The following is a 21165-nucleotide window of genomic DNA, read 5'->3' on the forward strand; positions in this document are numbered from 1 at the left end:
GAACAATAGTGCTTTTGTGTGAGAGGGGATGCTGCCCTCATTGGCCCAGACACCTGTGCTGGTCATGTTGGCAGAAAACCTCGGGCTCCCTGGCTCTCTCTCCCAGGCTGGAGGCAGGCAGGGAGGGGGCTCGGATTGGCTGTGCCTCCATTCTGTACTGCGGCAGGTGACTTACTTGCAGTATCTCATCCAGTCCTTCCAGATGTGAGGAAGAGAGGACCTTCCCCTTTCTTACAGAATAGGGAGCTGAGAGAGAGGTGGGAAGCCCTGCCCAAAGCCACACAGTTGGTGGGGAGTGCGGTCCTGGTCACTCTAAGGCCCCCTTACTGTGCAGCACACAGGCTGGGTTCCCACTTCCAGACCCTCCAGACATGAGAATGACACAGGTGTGGCTGCTCAGGAAAGTCACACCTGCCCCTGGCTTCTGGGGAAAATGACATCACCTCACTTTCCTGAGGTCAAGAGTCTGGTTACTGCCATTCCCTTTAGACCAGTAATAAATGTCCTGGGGGAGGGAGGACCCTAAGGAATGCCCTGGTCTCAACCCCTCCTTTGGAAAATAGGAAAACCCAGGTTGAGGGACATTCTGCTTCTTCCTTACACTCATGCAGTGGGAATGACTGTGACTTGACTATCACGGGCTGCCCCACAGAGCTAAAAGCTGCAGGGGTCCCGGAGCCAGGTTCATTCTCCAAAGAAGTGTCTTCCCAGTGGCAGTGAGAGAGTGGGCAGTGCCAGAGACGAAAGCTGTGAAAACAAATAAAATCCATCGAAGTAAGGTTTAACAATACGAGGAAAAACAAACAGGATGTATTTCCCCCCAAAAAGGGACATTCTCATAACGAACCACAGTATAATGACCAAAACCATGAAACAAAGGTTGATAGAATACAATTAGATAATCTACAAACCTTTAAATTCCAGTTGGTTGGCATACAGTGAACTATGATCATCTACAAGCCTTAATGAAATGTCACCAATTGTGAGGGGCCGGGTTTTAAGGATTACTTTCCCCTCTCCTCCTCATCCTGTCTCTCAGACCTCTGAGAAAAAGAGAGACTGAGCAGGGGGAGGGAACTAACATTTTTGTTTGTTGTGGTTGTTCTGAACTTTTATTTTTTAAAAAATATTTATTTATTTATTTGAGAGAGATCATGGAGGGGCAGAGCCAGAGACAGAGAGAGTCCCAAGCAGATTCCCCCTGGAGCACAGAGCCCATCATGGGGCTCAATCTCATGACCCTGAGATCAGGACCTGAGCCAAAACCAAGAGTTGGACACTCAACCAGTTGCACCGTCCAGGCACCTGTTTTGAACTTGAAATCTTCAAATGACTGCAAGTTCACAAGAAGCTTCAAGAGGAGTAATAGATTTTTAAGCCAAAATTTGGGGTTTGAAATATAACATTTTATTGGGATAATTTAAAACCGTATTTTTCCAAGGATGAGTTCATGATTTTGTACCCATTTAATAAGCATGAAGTATCCTGGGCATCACTTTTCTAGACACTGGGGATACAGAGAGTGAGCCGTTAAACTCCGACCCCAAACCCTACCAAGTTGGAATTTCTTCAGGGTAGACTCAGCTGGTTCTCCTTAACAATCCTATGAGCTGCCCAGATCGTATTATCCTTTTTTAATTTTTTTTTTAAGATTTTATTTATTTATTTGACAGAGAGAAATCACAAGTAGATGGAGAGGCAGGCAGAGAGAGAGAAGCAGGCTTCCTGCTGAGCAGAGAGCCCGATGCGGGCCTCGATCCCAGGACCCTGAGATCATGACCTGAGCCGAAGGCAGCGGCTTAACCCACTGAGCCAGCCAGGCGCCCTCCTTTTTTAATTTTTTTTGGTTAATTATCCTCACCAGCTTCTAGTGTCTACCTCAGTAGTGTGAAGTGTTCATATTGTTGTGAAGCAGATCTCTAGAACTTTTTCATCTTGCGAAACTGAAACTGTTCTCTATTCAACAGTAACTCCTCCCTATTTCTTCCTTCTTCCCAGACCCTGATCAAGCATCATTCTACTTTGTGTTCCTGTGAATTTCACTCCTTTGATACGTCCTATGAGGGGGAATCATACAATACTCGTCTTTTGGGGACGGGCTGATTTCGCTTAGCATAATGTCCTTTGGGTTCATCCCTGTTGTAGAGTCAGCATTCCCTCCCTTTTCAAGGCTAAAGATTATTCCTGTGTATGGATATACATACATATTCCTTCACTAGTCCTTGAAGATTTTGGTTGTCTCCACCTTTCCGCTGCCGTGAACAATGCTGCTGTGAACAGGGGTGTACAAACCTGTATTTGAGACCCCGAGTTCAATTCTTCCATATTCTTCCATATTTAGACCCAAATGTGGGACTGCTGGAGGGAAATGACACTGGGAAGGGTTTCTAAGTGCTAGGCTTTTGATACGTGCTACCTTGATTATTCTCTTAAACAATGTTGTCCTCCCTTCCTAGATGATGGGAAGATCAAGAAACCTTGGGTGTAACCACCAAAACCCACATGCCTTCCTTCGGACCACACTCTGGGTACCTTCCAAAACATCCCCAAACTCGCTTCCTTGGCCTATACAGGCCCTTTCCTCGGTCCACGCTCTCCAGTTAGGCCTGCTGGTGTGTACAACTGTAGGCCCAAAGGTAGCCAACAGCCTGTCTAGGGGGATGAAGTGGTTTTCATGCAAACAGAGGAAGCCCCTCACACTGCAGGACCCAGTATCCTGAATGGTAGGGGGGCTTCTGTTTGTCCTTTTTCTCTGGACTCTTGCAAATATCAGTAGTTATAACGTTACCACACAAATGTGAACTACGGACAAAGCCTGAAGAACATTTCGTTCCACTATTGTGAATCTGTTTTTAATTGGCTGTTTCTTCTAAAGTTAATGGATCACCAGCTGCCCAGTATAGGAATCTAGCTGGTTGAAGCAGATGAGTAAGATTTGTTGTTCAGTAAGGAAGCCTGTGGCAGGGTGGGGAACACTGTTATTCGAGTGCCATTCTTCTCCTGTGCATGTGTAACACCCATTCGTGCTAAAGGAAAACAGATGATGCATTCACTCAACAAGGGGGAGGAGACACATTGAACTGTCAGGGCCGCTGGGGAGAGACACTCACACGGGCAGTTCAGTACGTGTACCCGGGATGCACACCAGGAGGCTCAGAAAGGCAAATGAGCACAGCCACATATATTTGTCGCTGTCTGGCCCACTCCCATAAGCAGCGAAGAAGGGAGGCTTTGTGGGAGAAGACGAGGCAAAGTCATCTGTGTCCTTGGCAAGCTAAAGGATTCCTTTCAGGAATTGTCTTCCAACTCAGCTGCTGTGTTTTAGCCACATCTTACAGCTCAATATTGAGCCAGAAACGTGAGAGAAGTAAAAGTTGCTTAAGAAGGGTCATAAGCAAGGAGCAGGCCTGGGCAGCTGACGGGCGTCCCTCTCTTCCAGCGGTTGTTTCTTCCAGTACTGGCCAAGTAGACCCATCCCACCCATGCGAACTGCGGGTCAGGCTCCACACTGAATGCCTCCCATCTGAGCATTCTTTCCCATGAAAGCATCCTCATCACCCTCTCCCCAAAACCTACAGTTTTCTCTATGCTCCCTGTGTCAGTTCCCAGGCAGTGTCAACCCACCCCCGCCTGTCACTCAAGCCTGGATATTCTTCAGCTCCTCCTCCATCTACCCCAAACTGGGGCACTCCACTTCCTAATCTCTTTCACATGCAATCCACTTGTTTCCGCCTGTCCCCACTGCAACTACCTGTTTCCAGGGCAATGTAGCCCCTAGAGAGTCCTGCCTTCAGTCCTCCCCAACTCCATCATCTCTTTTTTTTTTTTTAAGATTTTATTTATTTATTTGACCAGACAGAGATCACAAGTAGGCAGAGAGAAAAAGGGAACCAGGCTCTCTGCTAAGCAGAGAGCCTGATGCAGGGCTGATGCAGGGCTCGATCCCAGGACTCTGGGATCATGACCTGAGCAGAAGGCAGAGGCTTTAGCCCACTGAGCCACCCAGGTGCCCCCCATCATCTCTCTTTAAGTCTCTGCAGCACTCACCTGCCAGAGAGATTTTCCTACAATGAGTACAGTCCTTCCACTTCTGCTCTTCCACACTACCCGTGATGTGAAGAGGACTTCCAAGCTCCTGCGTTCTCACCCCCACCCCACCTGCACCTCCTGCACTAGTCAGGAGCTTTCTTGCTTGGTGCTCTCAGGCAGGCCCTTTGCCCAAGCTGCTCCTTCAAGCTAAAAAATCTGCCTGCCGCCCCCGACCCATCCCATTGCTTTTTGCTCTACTGTTAGTTGTTCAGTTAACAAATATTTACTGAGTATTTACTGCTTTGCCAGGCTGTGCACTAAAAGCTAAGGTTTTGCAAAAAAGCCCCCTGGCACGTGGGACTTACATCTTGGGGGGTTACCGACACCTCCCCTAGCACAAGGAGTGGGACTTCTTGTGGCTTCAACTGCCTTCCAGGTGCCTCCAATGCGAAGACCTGCAGGTGCCTTGATTCTGCCACTCTGGCGCTCACTCTTCCCCTAACAGTAACCAGGGGGTATTAACTGGTCAACACCACGCTCCAGCTGCATTCAGGCCACATTGCGCATGCTCTCCGCGGTTCTGAATGCGAGTGTGCCCGCTGCGCCTCCCCGCGACTGGGAATGGGAACGTCCGAGGACTGTCGGCCCCTTCTGCCTTAATGGTACACCCCATGCGCATGCGCCCTGACAGCGGAAATAAGTCGCGGGTGGGGCGGGGCCTGCTGCGTCCCGTGACGGAAGAGCGGCGACGTGCAGTTGAGCGGGCTTTTTGGAAGTTTGTTGTGGCGGCGAGGCCGAGGTAACCGTGCGGAGGGGCTTCTCGCGCTGCCGGGGCGCAGGCACTCCGCGCCTCAGGGAGGGAGCGGGTCTGTGAACGCTGGAGGACTGCTGTTGCCAGCTGGCGTTCTGGAGTTTTCTCCGGCCTGTCTCCCGCCGCATCCCTCGGTTTCCGCGGCTGCTCCCTCCCGGGCGGGCTGCGTCCTCCGCCCTCCTGCTAGAGGCCTCTCTCTGTCGGGGTTCTGCTCCTGCGTCGGGGACCCCTCACCCCGTGTCTCCTCTGGGGCCGGGTCACGGCCCGCATCGCCAGCCGCCTCGCTTCCTGGTTTGTGTTTACGTGTTGCTCTCGGGGGAGTCCCGGCGCGAAGACCCGCGCATTTCCCGTCCCCGAGCCGCGCTGGTCCCAGCGCCTCCAGATAAGAGGTGCTGCGCGCTTCGCAGTCGCCTGGTAGTTCCTCCTCTCCGGTGTTCGGCCGAATTTAGCACATGGACCTGCTGAGATAGATTTCAGCGTGTTACCCCTCTGGCTGCACGTCTCTTTTGGTCAGTACGCCCTTTCTGCATTTTCTGTGCCCTCCCCGCTCCCCCCACCCAGCCCAGGCCCTGACGCGGGCGGGAGTAGTAACTAAGAGCCTGCGGGTCTTGGGGGCTGGAGCTGGACAGATCTGGGTTTCATTTCTGCCTCTGCCACTGCTGGCCTTCTAACTCTTGGGGGCAATTATGTAATCACTCTAAATCCCTAAAGATCGATCTTCATCTATACTTTTTTTTTTAAGGCGTTTGTTTATTTGACAGAGATGACAAGGAGGCAGAGAGGCAGGCAGAGAGTGAGAGGGAAGCAGGCTCCCTGCTGAGCAGAGAGCCTGATGCGATGGGGGGCCTGATCCCAGGACTCGGGGATCATGGGGATCATGACCTGAGCCGAAGGCAGAGGCTTGAACCCACTGAGCCACCCAGGCGCCCTAAGATCTTCACCTAAATTGGAACTAATAGCACCTGCTTCACAGGGGTGGTCTGAGGATCAAATTAATGAATGTAAAAGGCTGGGCCCAGGGGCTTGCCATTAATTGTAGGGAGTTCAGTAATTTATTTGTTCAACAAATATTTATTGGGCTCTTGTTACAAGGGAGGTACTGTGATTAAGTACTGGTGGATCAGTGGTAAACAAAAACAGACATGCCTCCCCATCTTCATGAGGTTTGTAGTCAAAAGGGAGATAGTTCTTGATCTAGTAATTACAGGTGTCATGTTAAAGGTGTATGACATAAGAGAAACTGCTGTTGCCTTGAAAGTGTATAATAGGGGAGTATTTGGGGGCTCCTGGATGGCTCAGTCCCTTTCTGTTCAGGTCATCATCTCAGGGTGGTAAGATGGAGTCCTGGTAGGGCTGGGCGGGGATTTAGCTTGAAATTCTCTCTCTCCCTCTCCTGCTCGCTTGCTCTTTCTCTCTAAATAAATCTTGGAAAAAAAAAAAATAGGGGAGCATTTAACCTAGCCTTAGCTTCTGAGGAAGGATAGATTGAGCTGAGATCTGAAGGATTTGTAGGAATTAAAAGACTGGGGGGCAGGGGATGAGAGGAAGGGTGTGTATAGAAGTTCCAGACTGAAAGTCAAGTGTAAGGGCCTGTGGCAGGAGAACTTGGGAGTTGGAAGGACTGAAAGCAAGGAGTATATAGTGATGAAGGGGACTTAGGTGCGGGCCAGACCCTGCTGGGCTTTTTTATCCTGACGTCTGGATATTGGACCAATAGGAGAGCTGTGGAAGGGTTCTGGGAAGTTTTAAGGTGAGAATCAGAGGTGGAAGGAGGGTCAGCCACCTCCTCTGGTTTGTGTTTCGGAATGATTACTTTAGTTGCTGTGTGGGGGACAAGTTAGGAAGCTTTTGTAGTCGTTCCGAAGACAGATGCTGGTGGCTGTGGAGTGATGTGGCAGCAGTGGATCTGAGAAGTAGACAGATTCGAGAGAGGTTTAGGGGGTGACATTGCCAGGACTTGTAGCGGATGTGAAGGATGAAAGTGAAATTGTTTAGAATGTCCTCCAGGCTTCTGGTTTCAGTAGCTGTGTGGAGGGTGGGACATTTTATGGGGATGGGAGACAAGAAGAAATATAGGAGGAGGAACTACAGGAGGGGGAGCAGTTCTTCTTTGCAGCAGTCTGTATTTCCCCCTTCCCATAATACTCCCATAGCTGCTCACTAAATCCCGCCTCCCAATAGGCTTCCCTTTCATCCCTTCCTTTCCACGCCCCAGAGTCACCACAGGCTTTTGTGTCCATCAACAAAATAGCCCTCCATAACTTCCTAGTCTCTGCTCTGTGTCCTTGCTCTCTGCCCACTTTAAGTGTTCATGCCAGATTGTGCTCAAACACTTGTTCAGTCCGAAACAGGCAGAATCTGAATCAGGTAGATTTTCTTTTTTTCCAAGAATTTTGGTTGTCATAATTTACAGAATAAAATCTGAATCCCTTTATCTGGCATTTAAGATATTCCACAGTTTAGGGATACCTGGCTGGCTCAGTAGGTAAACCGTGCAACTCTTGATCTTGGGATTGTGAGTTCAAGCCCCACATTGGGTGTAGAGATTATATAACAAAATCTTAAAAAAAAAAAAAAAAAATCCTGCACATTTATTCCCAGCCTATCTTTCTAGTCTTCGAACTCCTTGCTCCCCTACTTGAACTTCAAACCTCTGTCCCTCATTTGCCCTAAATAGGTTTTCAGATTCTTATATGAAGGCCTTTGTTCATGACATTCTCCTTCCCAGTAGTGTATAAAGTACACCATCTGGCTATCTTGACTATCTAAATTTAATCTCTAAGTTCCAGTTCAAGCTTTCTACTGGGAAGCCTTTTTGACCTCTAGGCACACATTTCTTTCATTAGTCTTGTTAACTTCTCATTTGTTTTTATACCATTTTTTTTAATTTAAAAGATTTTTTTAGAGAGAGAGTGCTCCCAAGTGAGGGAAGGGGTAGAGGGGGAAGCAGACTCTCCACTGAACAGGGAGCCCAATGCAGGACTAAATCTCGGGACCTGGGATCATGACCTGAGCCAAAGACAGATGCTTAACTGACTGAGCCACCCAGGTGCCCTGTTGTTATTCCATTTAATTGGCACTTTGTATTTATAGTGTTGTTGATGTATTCATTTATCAAATATTATTATAAAGTTACACATATTCTTATGTATATGTTTGTAATTATTTGATATACTGTTATGCAGCAGTTTTATTCTAGGCAGTGTGCTAGGTAGATGCTAAAAAAACATAAAAATGTGGACAAAAATTGTTGAACTACTTGATTAGAATACAGGTTTCTAATGTGAAAATTTCAGGGACTTCTCCAGATTATTTTGGTTCGGATAAGAATCACTTACTCATACTAATGAGAACCCACTGTGTACATGGTTTATAAAATGTGTGAAATAGTTAACAGGGAAAGAAAATAATCAAGCTTGTTTACTTCTGAAAGTATCATCCAGCTCTGACATTTTCCCTTACAGTTCCCTGTTATGTGCAAAAATGGACCAGAAAATAATATCTCTAGCAGCAGAAAAAACACCAGATAGACTGCAGAAATTTCTTCAGACCTTCAAAGAAGATGATGTAAGTATAAAGAAGCAAGTTTTGCTGAAACCAAATGTCAAGCATGATGGCAAATTTTAAGGACATGTTAGAAAAATTATTCTACCGCTTCATCTATCTCCACTCTCCTTAGGAGACAAGGATTTATTTGATAAAAATTCAAATGTAAAGAAATGGGGGAGAGGAAGAGAAACAGACAACAAATAGACATTTGTCTACAACTATATAACATTTAAACATTTATGCAACTGTATATACATAAACAAATTATTCTTAAGATTCTTAGGGCAATCCTATTTGAAGATAATATCCTGACTGTAATTATTGATGTGAGACATTTTGTCTATTGGCGCTCCTTTATTAATGTTTTCCCTTAAAGAAAATAAGTTTATAAGTAGTAAAATATTTTTAAGTTATTACTTGAATCTTCTTACTCTCCTGATATAGATTTCCCTTTTTCCATAATAAGTGATCTCAGCTTATTCAGATTCCTGCATAGAAAGGAATCCCTGCTTAACATTAACCTTTAACATTAATATATATGTCTGACTTTGAGTATTATGTTTTTAAAAGAAGTTTTGCATGCTTGTGTTGTGGTCATTGAAGCTAGGTAAAATCTAGCTTGTAATCTCTGTTAATGTGTGACACTAATTGAGAGTTGATGCAGGGATGGGTTCTGGTTCTGTTTTTGATTGGTTGGTTGGTTTTTTATTTTTGTTTTTTTTTTTTTTTAGTTATGTAGGATTGGTTTTTTAGTACCTCTTGAGACAACCCACTGGATGAGTTTCAGCTTGAAACATTCTATAGACATTTATGCTTTGGTTAAAGCCAGCTTTTAATTAATGTATTGATTTAGAATTTGTGTTTTAAATGCTTCCAGAAGGAGTTTCAAGAGGTTTTAACATTATAAGTAAAACTAAGAACTAGAACAAAATTCATGATATAAGTAGATGCTGTGAATTACTTCTCTGATTCTTGCTTATCCCAAGGAAGGATCCCTATCTCTTGTTTTTTTTAAAGATGAAATGAGTTAATGCACATAAACCATCTAATAGATACTGAATAAGTGTTAGCAAATTTCTTCACCAATGTAGACACAGTCTTCTGAACATTTCTGTTAACATTTCCCTAAAAGTTTTATACTTAAATTGAAGGACTTAGCATGATGTAGCATGTTTTCTACCACTAGAGTAGAATGGACTAACATTTCTCTTATTTCTCCATTCATGCAGAATCAGCTTTTTGGCCACAGTATCATACTGTTGTCTCATGCTCTTAAAGCAACCAAAAACTCTAACTTATTTTTGCATTTGTTGATATTAGGCTGATTTCCATCATCTCTGAATTCCTGTAGTTAAGTTTTTAAAAACCAAATACAAAATTTTATATTTATATCTGTTAATTATCTTTTTAAATTAATTTCATTTCACAGTCAAGATCTTTTTGGATCTTGATTTTGTTGACCAGTATATTAGTCATTTTTTAATATCTTCTATAAATTTGTTAATTATTCTAGCAATATGTACATTTTTATTTAATAAAATGTCCATAGAAGATATGCTTAGAATAAAAAATATAAAACACAAAAAGAAGTCTGTGACAAGACAGAGTGACATATCCAGTAATGGGAAAATTCATATTTGAAGATTTAGAGAGACTAGAGGAATATAAAAGGGACATTACATTTCATACAACTATTTAATGTGATTTTTAACATATTCACATATGTCAGTGAAGAAATAGAATCCATAAAATAAGAGATGGATTTGGAAAACAATCAGAAAACTAGAAGTGAAAACCTTGATGGTTAATAGTAGACAAAACACTGCTAAAGAGGAAATTAGTAGAAGTGGAATATAGACTTTAAGATACCTAAACAAAACAAAGATTGCAAAGAGATGGAAAATAGGAAGAGTATTTAAAACATGGGGAGAATATAATAAAAGAGAACACATCTTTGGGGCGCCTGGCTGGCTCAGTCAGTAGAACATGCAACTCTTGATCTTGGGGTTGTAAGTTTGAGCCCCACATTGAATGTAGAGATTACTTAAAAAAATAGATCTTTAAAGAAATACGTATATATCTTCTTAAACGTGTAAGGTGTTTGCAAAAATTGATTATTGTGTTCTATACTAGAGCACAAAGAAAACGTTGATGGGTCCCATAAGGTAGAAATAGATAAACCACCCTCTTTGATCACAACTCAGTGAAAACTAGAAATTAAAAATGAAATAAATAAAAAGGTAGTTTGTTTTTGTTTGAGAGAGAGGAGAGGAAGAGGGAGAAAGAATCTTAAGCAGACTCCCCATTGAGCATGGAGTCCAATGCAGGGCTTGATTCCCAATCCTGTTTTTAGGATTGTGCCAAATCAAGAGTCAGCACTTAACTGACAGAGCCACCTAGGTGCCCCAGAAAGATTTTTCTACCTGGAAGTAAAAATACCTTCTAAACAACTTTTTGATAAAAAAGGAATATACCAACAGAAATCAGAGGATTTCTAGAAAATAATGAGAATGCTACATATCAGTTTGCAGAATACTTTTTAAAATCACCAAAATCAGTTAAGAAGAAATAAATGAATAAAATTCTTGAAAGAGCAGCAAAGTAAACAAAAGAAAGACACAAAGAGGAAACCACTAAAATAAAACTGGAAACTTATCAAGTAGAGAACAGAAAACCAGTAAATCAAATTAATATATCAAAATCCTAATTCTTTGGAAAAAATAGTTAAAACCTTTATCTGACCAAGAAAGAAAAGTGGTAAACACAAATGTACAAAGTAAGAAATGAGAAGGGGAAAATAACCTTTTTCTAAAAGATTTTTGTTTATTTGAGAGAGAGCGTGAACCTGGGGAGGGGCAGAGGAAAAGGGACAAGCAGACTCCTCCCGGAGCCCAAGGTAGGGCTTGATCCCAGGACCCTGAGATCATGACCTGAGCTGAAGTCAGATGCTTAACCAACCAGCCCACTCAGGTGACCTGGGAATAATTATTAGTAAAAAGAGAATATCAAATGTACTAAGACACTACTTTGTACACATTAATGCAAATAAAGTTGAAAATCTAGAGGAAATGGATAATTAAGAGCATGGAGTTTAATAAAATTGACCCAGTTTGAGATGGAAAGCTTAATGAGACCAATTTACATAGAAGAAAAAGAATTGAGCAGTTAATTTACACAGAAACACCAGGCCCAGATAATTTCACATGGGACTTCCACCAAACTCTTTTTTTTTTTTAAAAGATTTTATTTATTTATTTGACAGACAGAGATCACAAGTAGGCAGAGAGGCAGGCAGAGAGAGGAAGGGAAGCAGGCTCCCTGCTGAGCAGAGAGCCCGATGCGGGGCTCGATCCCACGACCCTGGGATCATGACCTGAGCCGAAGGCAGAGACTTTAACCCACTGAGCCACCCAGGCGCCCCTTCCACCAAACTCTTAAAATTAGAGAAAGAAAGAAATTAGAGATAGTCTCAAAGCTACAGAATTTTTTGACAGCATATATAACATGGAAAAAAATGTATATACGTAAGGAAAACTTCTAGATGCATAATGTTGATACTCTAAACCTGATAAAGATAGCATAGAAAAAGGAAATTAAAGGGCATCTTCACTTATAAACATTGATGCAAAAATCTTAAATACTAGGGGACATATTCCAGTATCAGATGAAAAGAAAATCAGTCATGACCAAGTGGAATGTATGCCAGGAATACAAAGTTGGTTCAGTGTTAGAAAGTATATTACTCAAAAGCCCCTGTGATTATCTTCACAAGTCAGAGAATGTCTTTGACAAAATTCACCCATTCCTGGTAAAAACTTCTTGAGAAAATAGTAGTGCCTGTTTCCTTACCTTGGTAAAACATATCCTAAAGTCAGCAACTTTTTTGGAAACCCTAGAGGCATGATAATGAGACCACTGAGACCAGGAACCAGGCAGTATGTCTGCTCTTTCCACCGCGATTTTACATTGTCCCGGTCTGTTAGCCAATGCAGTTAAACTAGAAAAACAATGAAAGGCATAGGATAGGCAAAAAAGATTAAAAACTGTCTTTGCAGATGTCGTACTAGTACACCTGGAAAACCCTGAAGAAGCTGTGGTCAAACCATCTACAGCAAGAAGTCAGCAAGGTAGAGGAGTATAAAATTCTGTAAAAATCAATAGAATTTCTTACACTTAGTAGAAACAAAGTTCATATAGAAAAATAGGCAAGAATAGCTAGGAAAACGCTGAAATTGAAGATCTCTGAGGAAGGACCAGCTCTACTGGATACTGAATGTACCAAAAATCCTCTCATTCAGTGCGGTATTGGTGCATGAAGAGAAGAACAGGTAATGGAATAACAAAGTCTCAAAATAGACACAACTACATATAAAATTTAGTATATGATAAAGTGGTATTCCGAACAATGGGAGCAAAGATCATATTTAATAAATGGTGTTGAGACAACTAGATAGCCATTTAGAGAAAAAAAAAAAAGTAAAACTGGGTATATTCTTTACATACTCCTAAAGAATAAGCTCCACATGAATCAGATCTAAATGTAAAAAAAAATTTGGGGTGCCTGCGTGGCTCAGTCTGTTAAGCATCTGATTTCACCTCAGGTCAAGGTCTGAGTCTTAGGATGGAGCCCCTCCCTACATTTTCAGGCTCTTTGCTCAGTGGGGAGTCTGCTTGTCCCTCCCCCCACTTGTATGTGTGCTCTCGCTCTCAAAATCTTTTTAAAAAATTAAATCTAAATATTAGAAGAAAATGGTTGAAATTCCTCTTTTTTTTTTTTTTTTGAAATTCCTCTTTTTTTTTCAAAGATTTTATTTATTTATCAGAGAGAGAGAGGGGGAGAGAGCAAGCACAGGCAGACAGAGAAGCAGGCAGAGGCAGAGGGAGAAGCAGGCTCCCCGCCAAGCAAGGAGCCCGATGTGGGACTCGATCCCAGGACGCCGGGATCACGACCTGAGCCGAAGGCAGCTGCTCAACCAACTGAGCCACCCAGGCGTCCCAAGAAATTCCTCTTTTTAATTTCAGTGCAGAGAGGGCTTTTCTAGGACTCAAAATCTAGATACAGTAAAAGATTGGTAAATTTACCTACATATAAGTAAAATTTATGTGACCAAAAACACCATACACAGAATCAAAACACAAATGACAAATTGGGAGAACATGTTTGGAATGTATCACAGATAAAGGATTAATATCCCTAATTCATAATAATTCAAAATAATTGGGGGTGGGGGGAAAAGCCCATAGGAAAAGAACAAAATGAATGAAGAGGATAATCACAGAAAGACATGGAAAGAGCTGTAAACACAAGAAAAGATGCTCCAGGGATGCTTGGGTGGCTCAGGCCATGAACCCAGGGTCCTGGGATAGAGTCCTGCTTGGGGCTCTCTGCTTAGTGGGGAGCCTGCATCTCCCTCTGCCTGGCGCTCCCCCTGCTTGTACTTTCTCTTTCTCTCTGACAAATAAACTCTTGGGGGGGGGAAAAAGATGCTCTGCTCATAAGAGAATAAAGATTAAAATGAAATGGCTACTATTTCTTATCTGTCAGAGTAGGGAAAAAAATGAACATCTTGTCTATATACTCTTGGTGAGATTGAGGAATCAGTCACTCATGCATTGCTGGTAGGAATGCAGAAATGGGTAAGACCATGATTAGAATTTGATGCTATCTAATAAAACTACTTCAATACATTTTCCCTCAATACTCATCCCACTTCTAGGACTACCCTAAAGATGTACCTCCAACAACCTGAAATTATATTATGCACGAGGTTGTTCTTCGACTCTGTAAAAAACAATGAACTTTAATAAGGACTGATAGTGATTTCTTAATACTAAGTTAAAAAGGGAAAATGAAAAATGTGTATTATTCTACCTTTTATATAAGAAAGAAGGGAAGTAAAGTGTACATATATCTGTGTATGCTTACAAAAAGAAACTCAGGAAGAATTCCATAACCATACTGAAGGTGGAGAGGTGGGAAAAAAAAAGAGCTAATTCAAGTATTTGACAATATACCCTCTGTCTTGGGCAGAGGATTGAAGGAAATACAAATAAACTGTGAACTTTTTAAAAAAGGATTATTTAATGTGATGATATATGGTCAACACACTTCTGAAATGATTTTTAGATGTAATACAGAGTTCAGTGAATGTGTTGAGGTTGGGAGTCAGCATTTTTACTGTGGTACAAGGGATAAATACAGGATATAAGAAGGCAAGAAAGAACCCTGTGGGGATGAATTAGAAATGGAAGTGCGGATATGAACTTAATGAGATACATGCATATCCACACACATGTATATTTGTATGTATTTGCATATATGTATACATACCTCTGTGTGTGTGTGTGTGTTTTTTTTTTAAGATTTTATTTATTTATTTGACAGAGCGAGATCACAAGCAGGCAGAGAGACAGGCAGAGAGAGAGGAGGAAGCAGGCTCCCTGCTGAGCAGAGAGCCCGATGCGGGCCTCGATCCCAGGACCCTGAGATCATGACCTGAGCTGAAGGCAGCGGCTTAACCCACTGAGCCACCCAGGCGCCCTGTGTGTGTGTTTTAAAGCTCTGTTCACTGAAAGAACTAAGATGTGGCACCGAAGATGCCACAGTAGTAACAAGCACAGCCATGAATTAGATCTTTGGTCTCTAATAATCATTCCCCACTAAAAGGAACTAGGGCTTTTCAGAGAAATGGCTGATTTTAAGAGGGGTGCTTGATAGATACAAAATGAGCCTGGAACATCTTGCTAAGCCAGAAAGTAAAGAAGTGCTCAGAAAAAAATGATGAGGGCAAGTCACAAGGACATATGAGCTAGCTCAGAGGGGTTCCATCACCTAGATCTGAGACTATTAGAACATCAAAATAATTAAGTTCAGCTATGAATTATAAGACATTGAAAAATAAATCTGTGACTCCATACTGATAATAAATAAATGGGGAGAAAACAGTCTCTTGCTTACTGTGCTAGCATTAGAAAATTGTTGTTTTGCAGCTGTCATGATGAATATTGGATCAGGCAAGAAACCAGTGGGATGCTAAATCCAGGAAATTTTTTTGTTTTTGTTTTTGTTTTTTTGCTTTTATTTTGAGCTTCTTTTAGACTTACAGAAAAGTTGTAAAAATAATTCAGAGAATTTTGTGTATCCCTCCCATAGCATCTTACATAACCTTAGTCAGAATTTTTTTTTTTTTTTAAAGATTTTACTTATATATTTGAATCAGGCAGAGATCACAAGTTTGCAGAGAAGCAGGCAGAGAGAGAGAGGAGGAAGCAGACTCCCTGCTGAGCAGAGAGTCCCATGCGGGGCTTGATCCCAGGACTCTGGGATCATGACCTGAGCCGAAGGCAGAGGCTTTAACCCACTGAGCCACCCAGGTGCCCCCCTTAGCCAGAATTTTAAGAATCAAGAAATTAACATGGGCGCAATACCATTAGCAAACCTAAAGACCCTAATCAAACTCTGTATGGTGGTTTTCCCACTAATGTTATTTTTTCCCGATTTTCTGCAGTTTTCAACAGTTCCTCAGTCTGTGTTTCTCATGATCTTGATAACCCTGCAGAGTATTGATCAGTTATTGTGCTGAGTGTCCCTCAGTTGGGGCCTGTCTGGTATGTCTCATGATTGGATCGAGGTCATTCATCCCTGGTAGAAGGACCCCAGAAATGGTGCCTTGCCTTTTCCAAGTGTATTGTATTGCTGGGCTCATGATGTCTATGTCATTCCTGGTGATACTGACTTTGATAACCTGGTAATGGTGGTTGTTGTTGGGCTTTTCCATTATACAAGGGGAAAACTAGAGGAGGAGCAGGATATGTGCATGGTCAAAGTATCTCCCTACAAACTGCTCACTGTTTGTAACTATAAAGCGGGAAAATGAAGCAAAACACTTGACTGAGTGACCAGAATTATTATTACCGGTGAGGGATAGATGGACATCCCATGCCTCTAGGTGTGACACTATGAGAAGGACACAGTATCACCTGTGTTCTGGCCAGGAATGCATAAACTCCGTATAATCATGAGGAAACATCAGACATTGCAAAATGAGGGCTGTTCTATTTAGGGAAAAAAAAAAAGGTCTGTATCTGGACTGTGCCGTTAACTTGATAGTTGCAGTCTACCAATTAAAAGAAAAATGTTAAAGCCGTCTGAAACGACAAGGATACAAAATCTTATTTCGTTTACTTTTATGTTTTAAAATGCAGTAAAAAGCATAAAGTCAAAAAGGAAGAGGAGATCATGTAAGTGGAGGGAGGAAGGAGAGCAAGGGGCAGAGAGAGCAGAAGAGAGTTACTCCTTGAGCACCTGTGTGTTAGTTCTTTGTGTGTCATCTAAGTGAATCCTCCTAACTGTCCTTGGAGGTAGGGAAATGGAGACACATACAGTCAAATAACTTGACTGAGATCATGAAGCTGGTAAGTGGCACGGCCAGGATTCATCATGTGATTCTAGGTCCAGTTTTCTTTTTTTCCCCATGCCACACTGCTTTCGAATGAAACTGAAATTGTTTCAAGAAGTGTCAGGGTTTCAATGTTTATAGCAGCAATGTCCATAATAGCCAGACTATGTAAAGAGCCCAGATGCTCCTTGACAAATGAATGGATAAAGATGATGTGGTATGTATACTCAATGGAATACTAAGCCATCCAAAAAAAAAAAAAAAAAAAAGAGAGAGAGAAAGAAAAAGAAATCTTGGCCATTTGCAGTGATGTGGATGGAAGTAGAAGGCATTATGCCAAGTGAAATAAGTCACGGGAAAGATAATTATATGCTCTAACTCATATGTGGAGTTATAAATGAGGAACATTTATTTCTCATGGTTCTGGAGGCTAGAATTCAGAGATGAGAGTGCCAGTATTGTCAGATGAAGGCCCTATTCTGGATTGCAGACTTCAGTTGTATCCTCACGTGGTGGAAGGAGCCAGGGAGCTCTCTTAATTGACTCATCTCATTCATGAGAGTTCTCGTGAGAGTTCTCCCCTTATGACCTAATTATCTTCAAAAGTCCCATTTCCAAATACTATCACATTGGGCATTAGGATTCCAACATGTGCATTTAGGGGGGACATAAACATTCAGACCACAGCAAAGTCCTACTAATTTGAGCTGTCAAATATATCTTTAGTCTACTTCTTCTTTTTAAAAAAGTTTGCTGGGGCTGCCAACTATTAAAGTATTATAAACAGTACTTTAAATGATAAAAATTTATTTTTTGGTTGGAGATTCAAAGTCCAGGATCAAAGTGCTGGCAGTGTTGGTTTCTTTGAGGCTGTGAGAATCTTATCTAGCTTCCAGGAGTTGATGACAATCTCTGGTGTTCCTGGGCTTCTATCACCCCACTCTCTGCTTCGTTTTCACCCAGCACACCTGCACATCTGTCTCTGTGTCCAAGATTCCCCTTCTTATGTGGATAGTCATTTTTGCACCAACTGTAATGACCTCAAATACATTTGCAACAGTCCTATTTTCAAATAAGGTCACATTCTGAGGTCCTGTAGGTCAGAACTCCAACATTAATTTTTTTTTTTTAAAGATTTTATTTATTTATTTGACAGAGACAGATCACAAGTAGGCAGAGAGGCAGGCAGAGAGAGAGGGAAGCAGGCTCCCTGCTGAGCAGAGATCCCAATGCAGGACTCGATCCAGGATCCTGAGATCATGACCTGAGCCAAAGGCAGCGGCTTAACCCACTGAGCCACCCAGGCGCCCAACATTAATTTTTTTTTAAAGATTTTATTTATTTGACAGACAGAGATCACAAGTAGGCAGAGAGGCAGGCAGAGAGAGGGGAGAGGGAAGCAGGCTCCCTGCTGAGCAAAGAGCCCAATTCGGGGCTCGATCCCAGAACCCTGAGATCATGAGACCTGAGCCGAAGGCAGAGGCTTAACCCACTGAGCCACTTAGGTGCCCCAACAACTTTAATTTTGAAGGGGGTGGTACAGGCACAGTCCAACCAGTAATATCTCCACTGCTCTTTGGGCTAAGCCACTACCATCTCTCACTTTTGAACACTGTTGCAGTCTCCTGACATACCCCTCTTCCCTTTTAAGCCCCACCCCAGCAGCCATTCTCTACAGAAGGAGTAAGACTTATTTAAAGAAAAAAAAGAAGAAGAAGAAGAAGAGCGTATCCTATCACTGTGCTCTTTTCTCTTTAGTTAGTTCTGTTGTACTTAGACATTATAGAGTGAAGATACAAATAAAGTTCAGACTTGACAGCCGTGCATCCTGTTAAGTTCCGTGCTGTTCTAAGTCCGTGATATTTGTGATACCTGAAGTCTCTGAAGGGGGTGAACCTGACAGGATTCATATTGGGACTTTAGGCCATTGGGATAGCGAAATTGTTGCCAGAAACTTGAAGCTTCTTCTCTCTTTCACTGCAGTTGGCTAATCTCCTTCAGAATCAGGCCGTGAGAGGAAAAGCTGCAGGAGCGCTCCTGCGAGCCATCTTCAAGGGTAATAATTCATGCCACTTCTGCCCGCCTGGGTTTGTTAGATTGGTTTCCTTTGGACACATGTTGCTGCTTTTCTTACTGTTTGAAGCCACACTGAGACTTCTCTGTGATTTGGGATTTTCACAAAGTCAACTAAAGCAAGTAGCCTCCTGTCTTACGGACTCAAGTAATTTTACTTAAGGGGATTGAAGTGGATATGTGAGATTGTATCACTGGTTTGGGGGCCTATAAAGGACGTGTTTTCATGAAATGCACTTTGGTTTACTTGTGCTTTAAGAATTGTGGAGAAGAAAACAGCAATGCTTAGTTACTTAACCTGTGCTTACTAATGAGGGGCAAAGGAGCTCTGGGGCTTAATGACTTGGAATATCTTGGTTGACTTCTACATTATGTTCCCACCAGCACTGAAGGAAGATGATGGTTTCTCCATATCCTTGTCAACCTTCTTACTGTCTTCCTCACTGTAGCCGTACTAGGGGGTGAGGGTGGTATCTCCCTGTTGTTTTGATAAGCATTTCCCTGAGGGCTGATTTCCCTGAGGGCTGATGATGTCGCGCATGTTTTCAGGTGCTTACTGGCCATTTCTGCATCTTCTTTGGAGAACTGTCTATTCAGATAATTTGCACTTTAAAAAATTGGGTTGTCTTTTTATTATTGAGTTTATTAGTTCTTGATATGTTCTAGGTGCATGTCCCTTATTAAATACATGATTTGCAAACATTTTCTCCCCTTCGGGGTTGTTTTTCACTCTTCTTTGATAGTATGCTTTGAAGCACAAAGTTTTTTGACGTCCATTTTATTTTCTTATAGCTTGATCTTTGAGTGTTTTATCTAAGATACCATTGTTGAGTCCAAAGTTATGAAGATTTAAACCCATGTTTTGTTTTCAAAGTTTTATAGCCTTAGCTTTACATCTAGATCTTTGATCCATTTTGAGTTTAAATTTGTATGTGGTGTGATGTGGGAGTCCAACTTCATCTTGTCTTGTTTCCACTAGAACTCTTACTGAAAATCAGTTGCCCAGAAATGTGAGGGCTTATGTCTAGACTCAAGGTTCTAGTCCCTTAATCTGTATGTCTCCTTACGTCAGCACCACACTGTCTTAATTACCATATTGTTGTAGTAAGTTTTAAAATCGAGAAGTTTGAGTCCTCCAACTTTGTTTTTCTTTTTCAGGATTTTTTCAGATATTCAGGGTCCCTTGTGTTTTCATATGAATTTTAAGATTAGCTTGTCAGTTTCTGAAAAAAGGGAAGCTGGGGTTTTAGTAGGATTGTGTTGAAGCGGTGTATGAATGTGAGAACTATTGCTATCTTAGCCTAAGTCTTCCATTACATGAACATGGAATGTCTTTCCATTTACTTAGGTTCTCTTTATTTCTTCCAGTGGTATTTTATAATCTTCAGAATATAAGTCTTATACATACTTTTTTTAGATTTATTCTTAACTATTCTATTTTTTTGATGCTATTGTAAATGGAATTTACTTAATTTAGTCATCTAATTGTTCATTGTTAGTATATGGAAATGCAGTAGACTTTTTTTTAAGATTATATTTTTAAATTTATTTATTTGGAGAAAGAGAGAATGGGCAGGTGGGTGGAGAGCCAGACGGAGAGAGAATGAGAATCTGGAGAAGGATCCCTACTTAGCACTTGAGCCCATCGTGGGCTCAATCTCAGGATTCTGAGATAAGATTTTATTTTAAAGTAATCTCAAAAGGGGCAACTTGGTGGCTTAGTTAAGCGTCTGCCCTCTGGTCAGGCCCTAATCCTGGGACCCTGGGATCGACCCCTGCATCAGGCTGGCTGCTTGGTTAGGAGTCTGCTTCTCCTTCTGCCTCTGCTTGCTGCTCCCCCTACTTGTGCTCGCTTTCTCTGTCAAATAAATAAATAAAATCTAGAAAAAAAAAGTAATCTCTGCTCCTAACATGCGACTCAAACTCAACGACCCCTAGATCAAGAAGAGTCACATGTTCCACTGACTGACCGGCCAGATGCTGCCCTCTAACAATTTAATTTTTTGAGTCTACCTTAGGGTTTTCTCTAAACATGATTATGTCATTTATGAGTAGGGATATGTTTACTTATTTTTCAAATTGGATGCCTATTTTTTTTTTTTTAAGATTTTATTCCTCATTTTTTAGATTTTATTCATCAGAGAGAGAGCTTGACTGAGCGCCCTGTGGGGTGATTTTTTTTTTTTTTTTTTTCATGTGCATATGTTAAATCTCAGTCTCTGGGCTGTCAAGTTCTATGCATTTGGCAGTACTTCAGATTCTGTATGCAGCACTCCAGGATCCTGCAAGATAATCCCATCACCT

At 42.0% G+C, this 21165-nt stretch overlaps 1 protein-coding gene across 5 annotated transcripts in view; it reads left to right on the forward strand.

Annotated features, from left to right (window-relative positions):
• Positions 1-4771: 4771 nt before the first annotated feature.
• The window catches only part of FANCI (FA complementation group I), an 83718-nt gene continuing 67324 nt past the window's right edge, over positions 4772-21165 (forward strand). For 3 of the 5 annotated variants that reach the window (XM_044230373.1, XM_044230374.1, XM_044230371.1), the window contains exons 1-3: positions 4772-5349; positions 8305-8407; positions 18772-18844. In XM_044230373.1, the coding sequence (XP_044086308.1) occupies positions 8324-8407; positions 18772-18844 (157 nt within the window). In that variant the 5' untranslated portion in view covers positions 4772-5349; positions 8305-8323. Of the gene's footprint in view, positions 5350-8304; positions 8408-18771; positions 18845-21165 lie in introns of those variants that run through there. The other 2 variants (XM_044230372.1, XM_044230376.1) reach the window with 2 other exon arrangements.

This window comes from Neovison vison, chromosome 13 (genome assembly GCF_020171115.1).
Source record: "Neovison vison isolate M4711 chromosome 13, ASM_NN_V1, whole genome shotgun sequence".
Lineage (NCBI taxonomy): Eukaryota > Metazoa > Chordata > Mammalia > Carnivora > Mustelidae > Neogale > Neogale vison.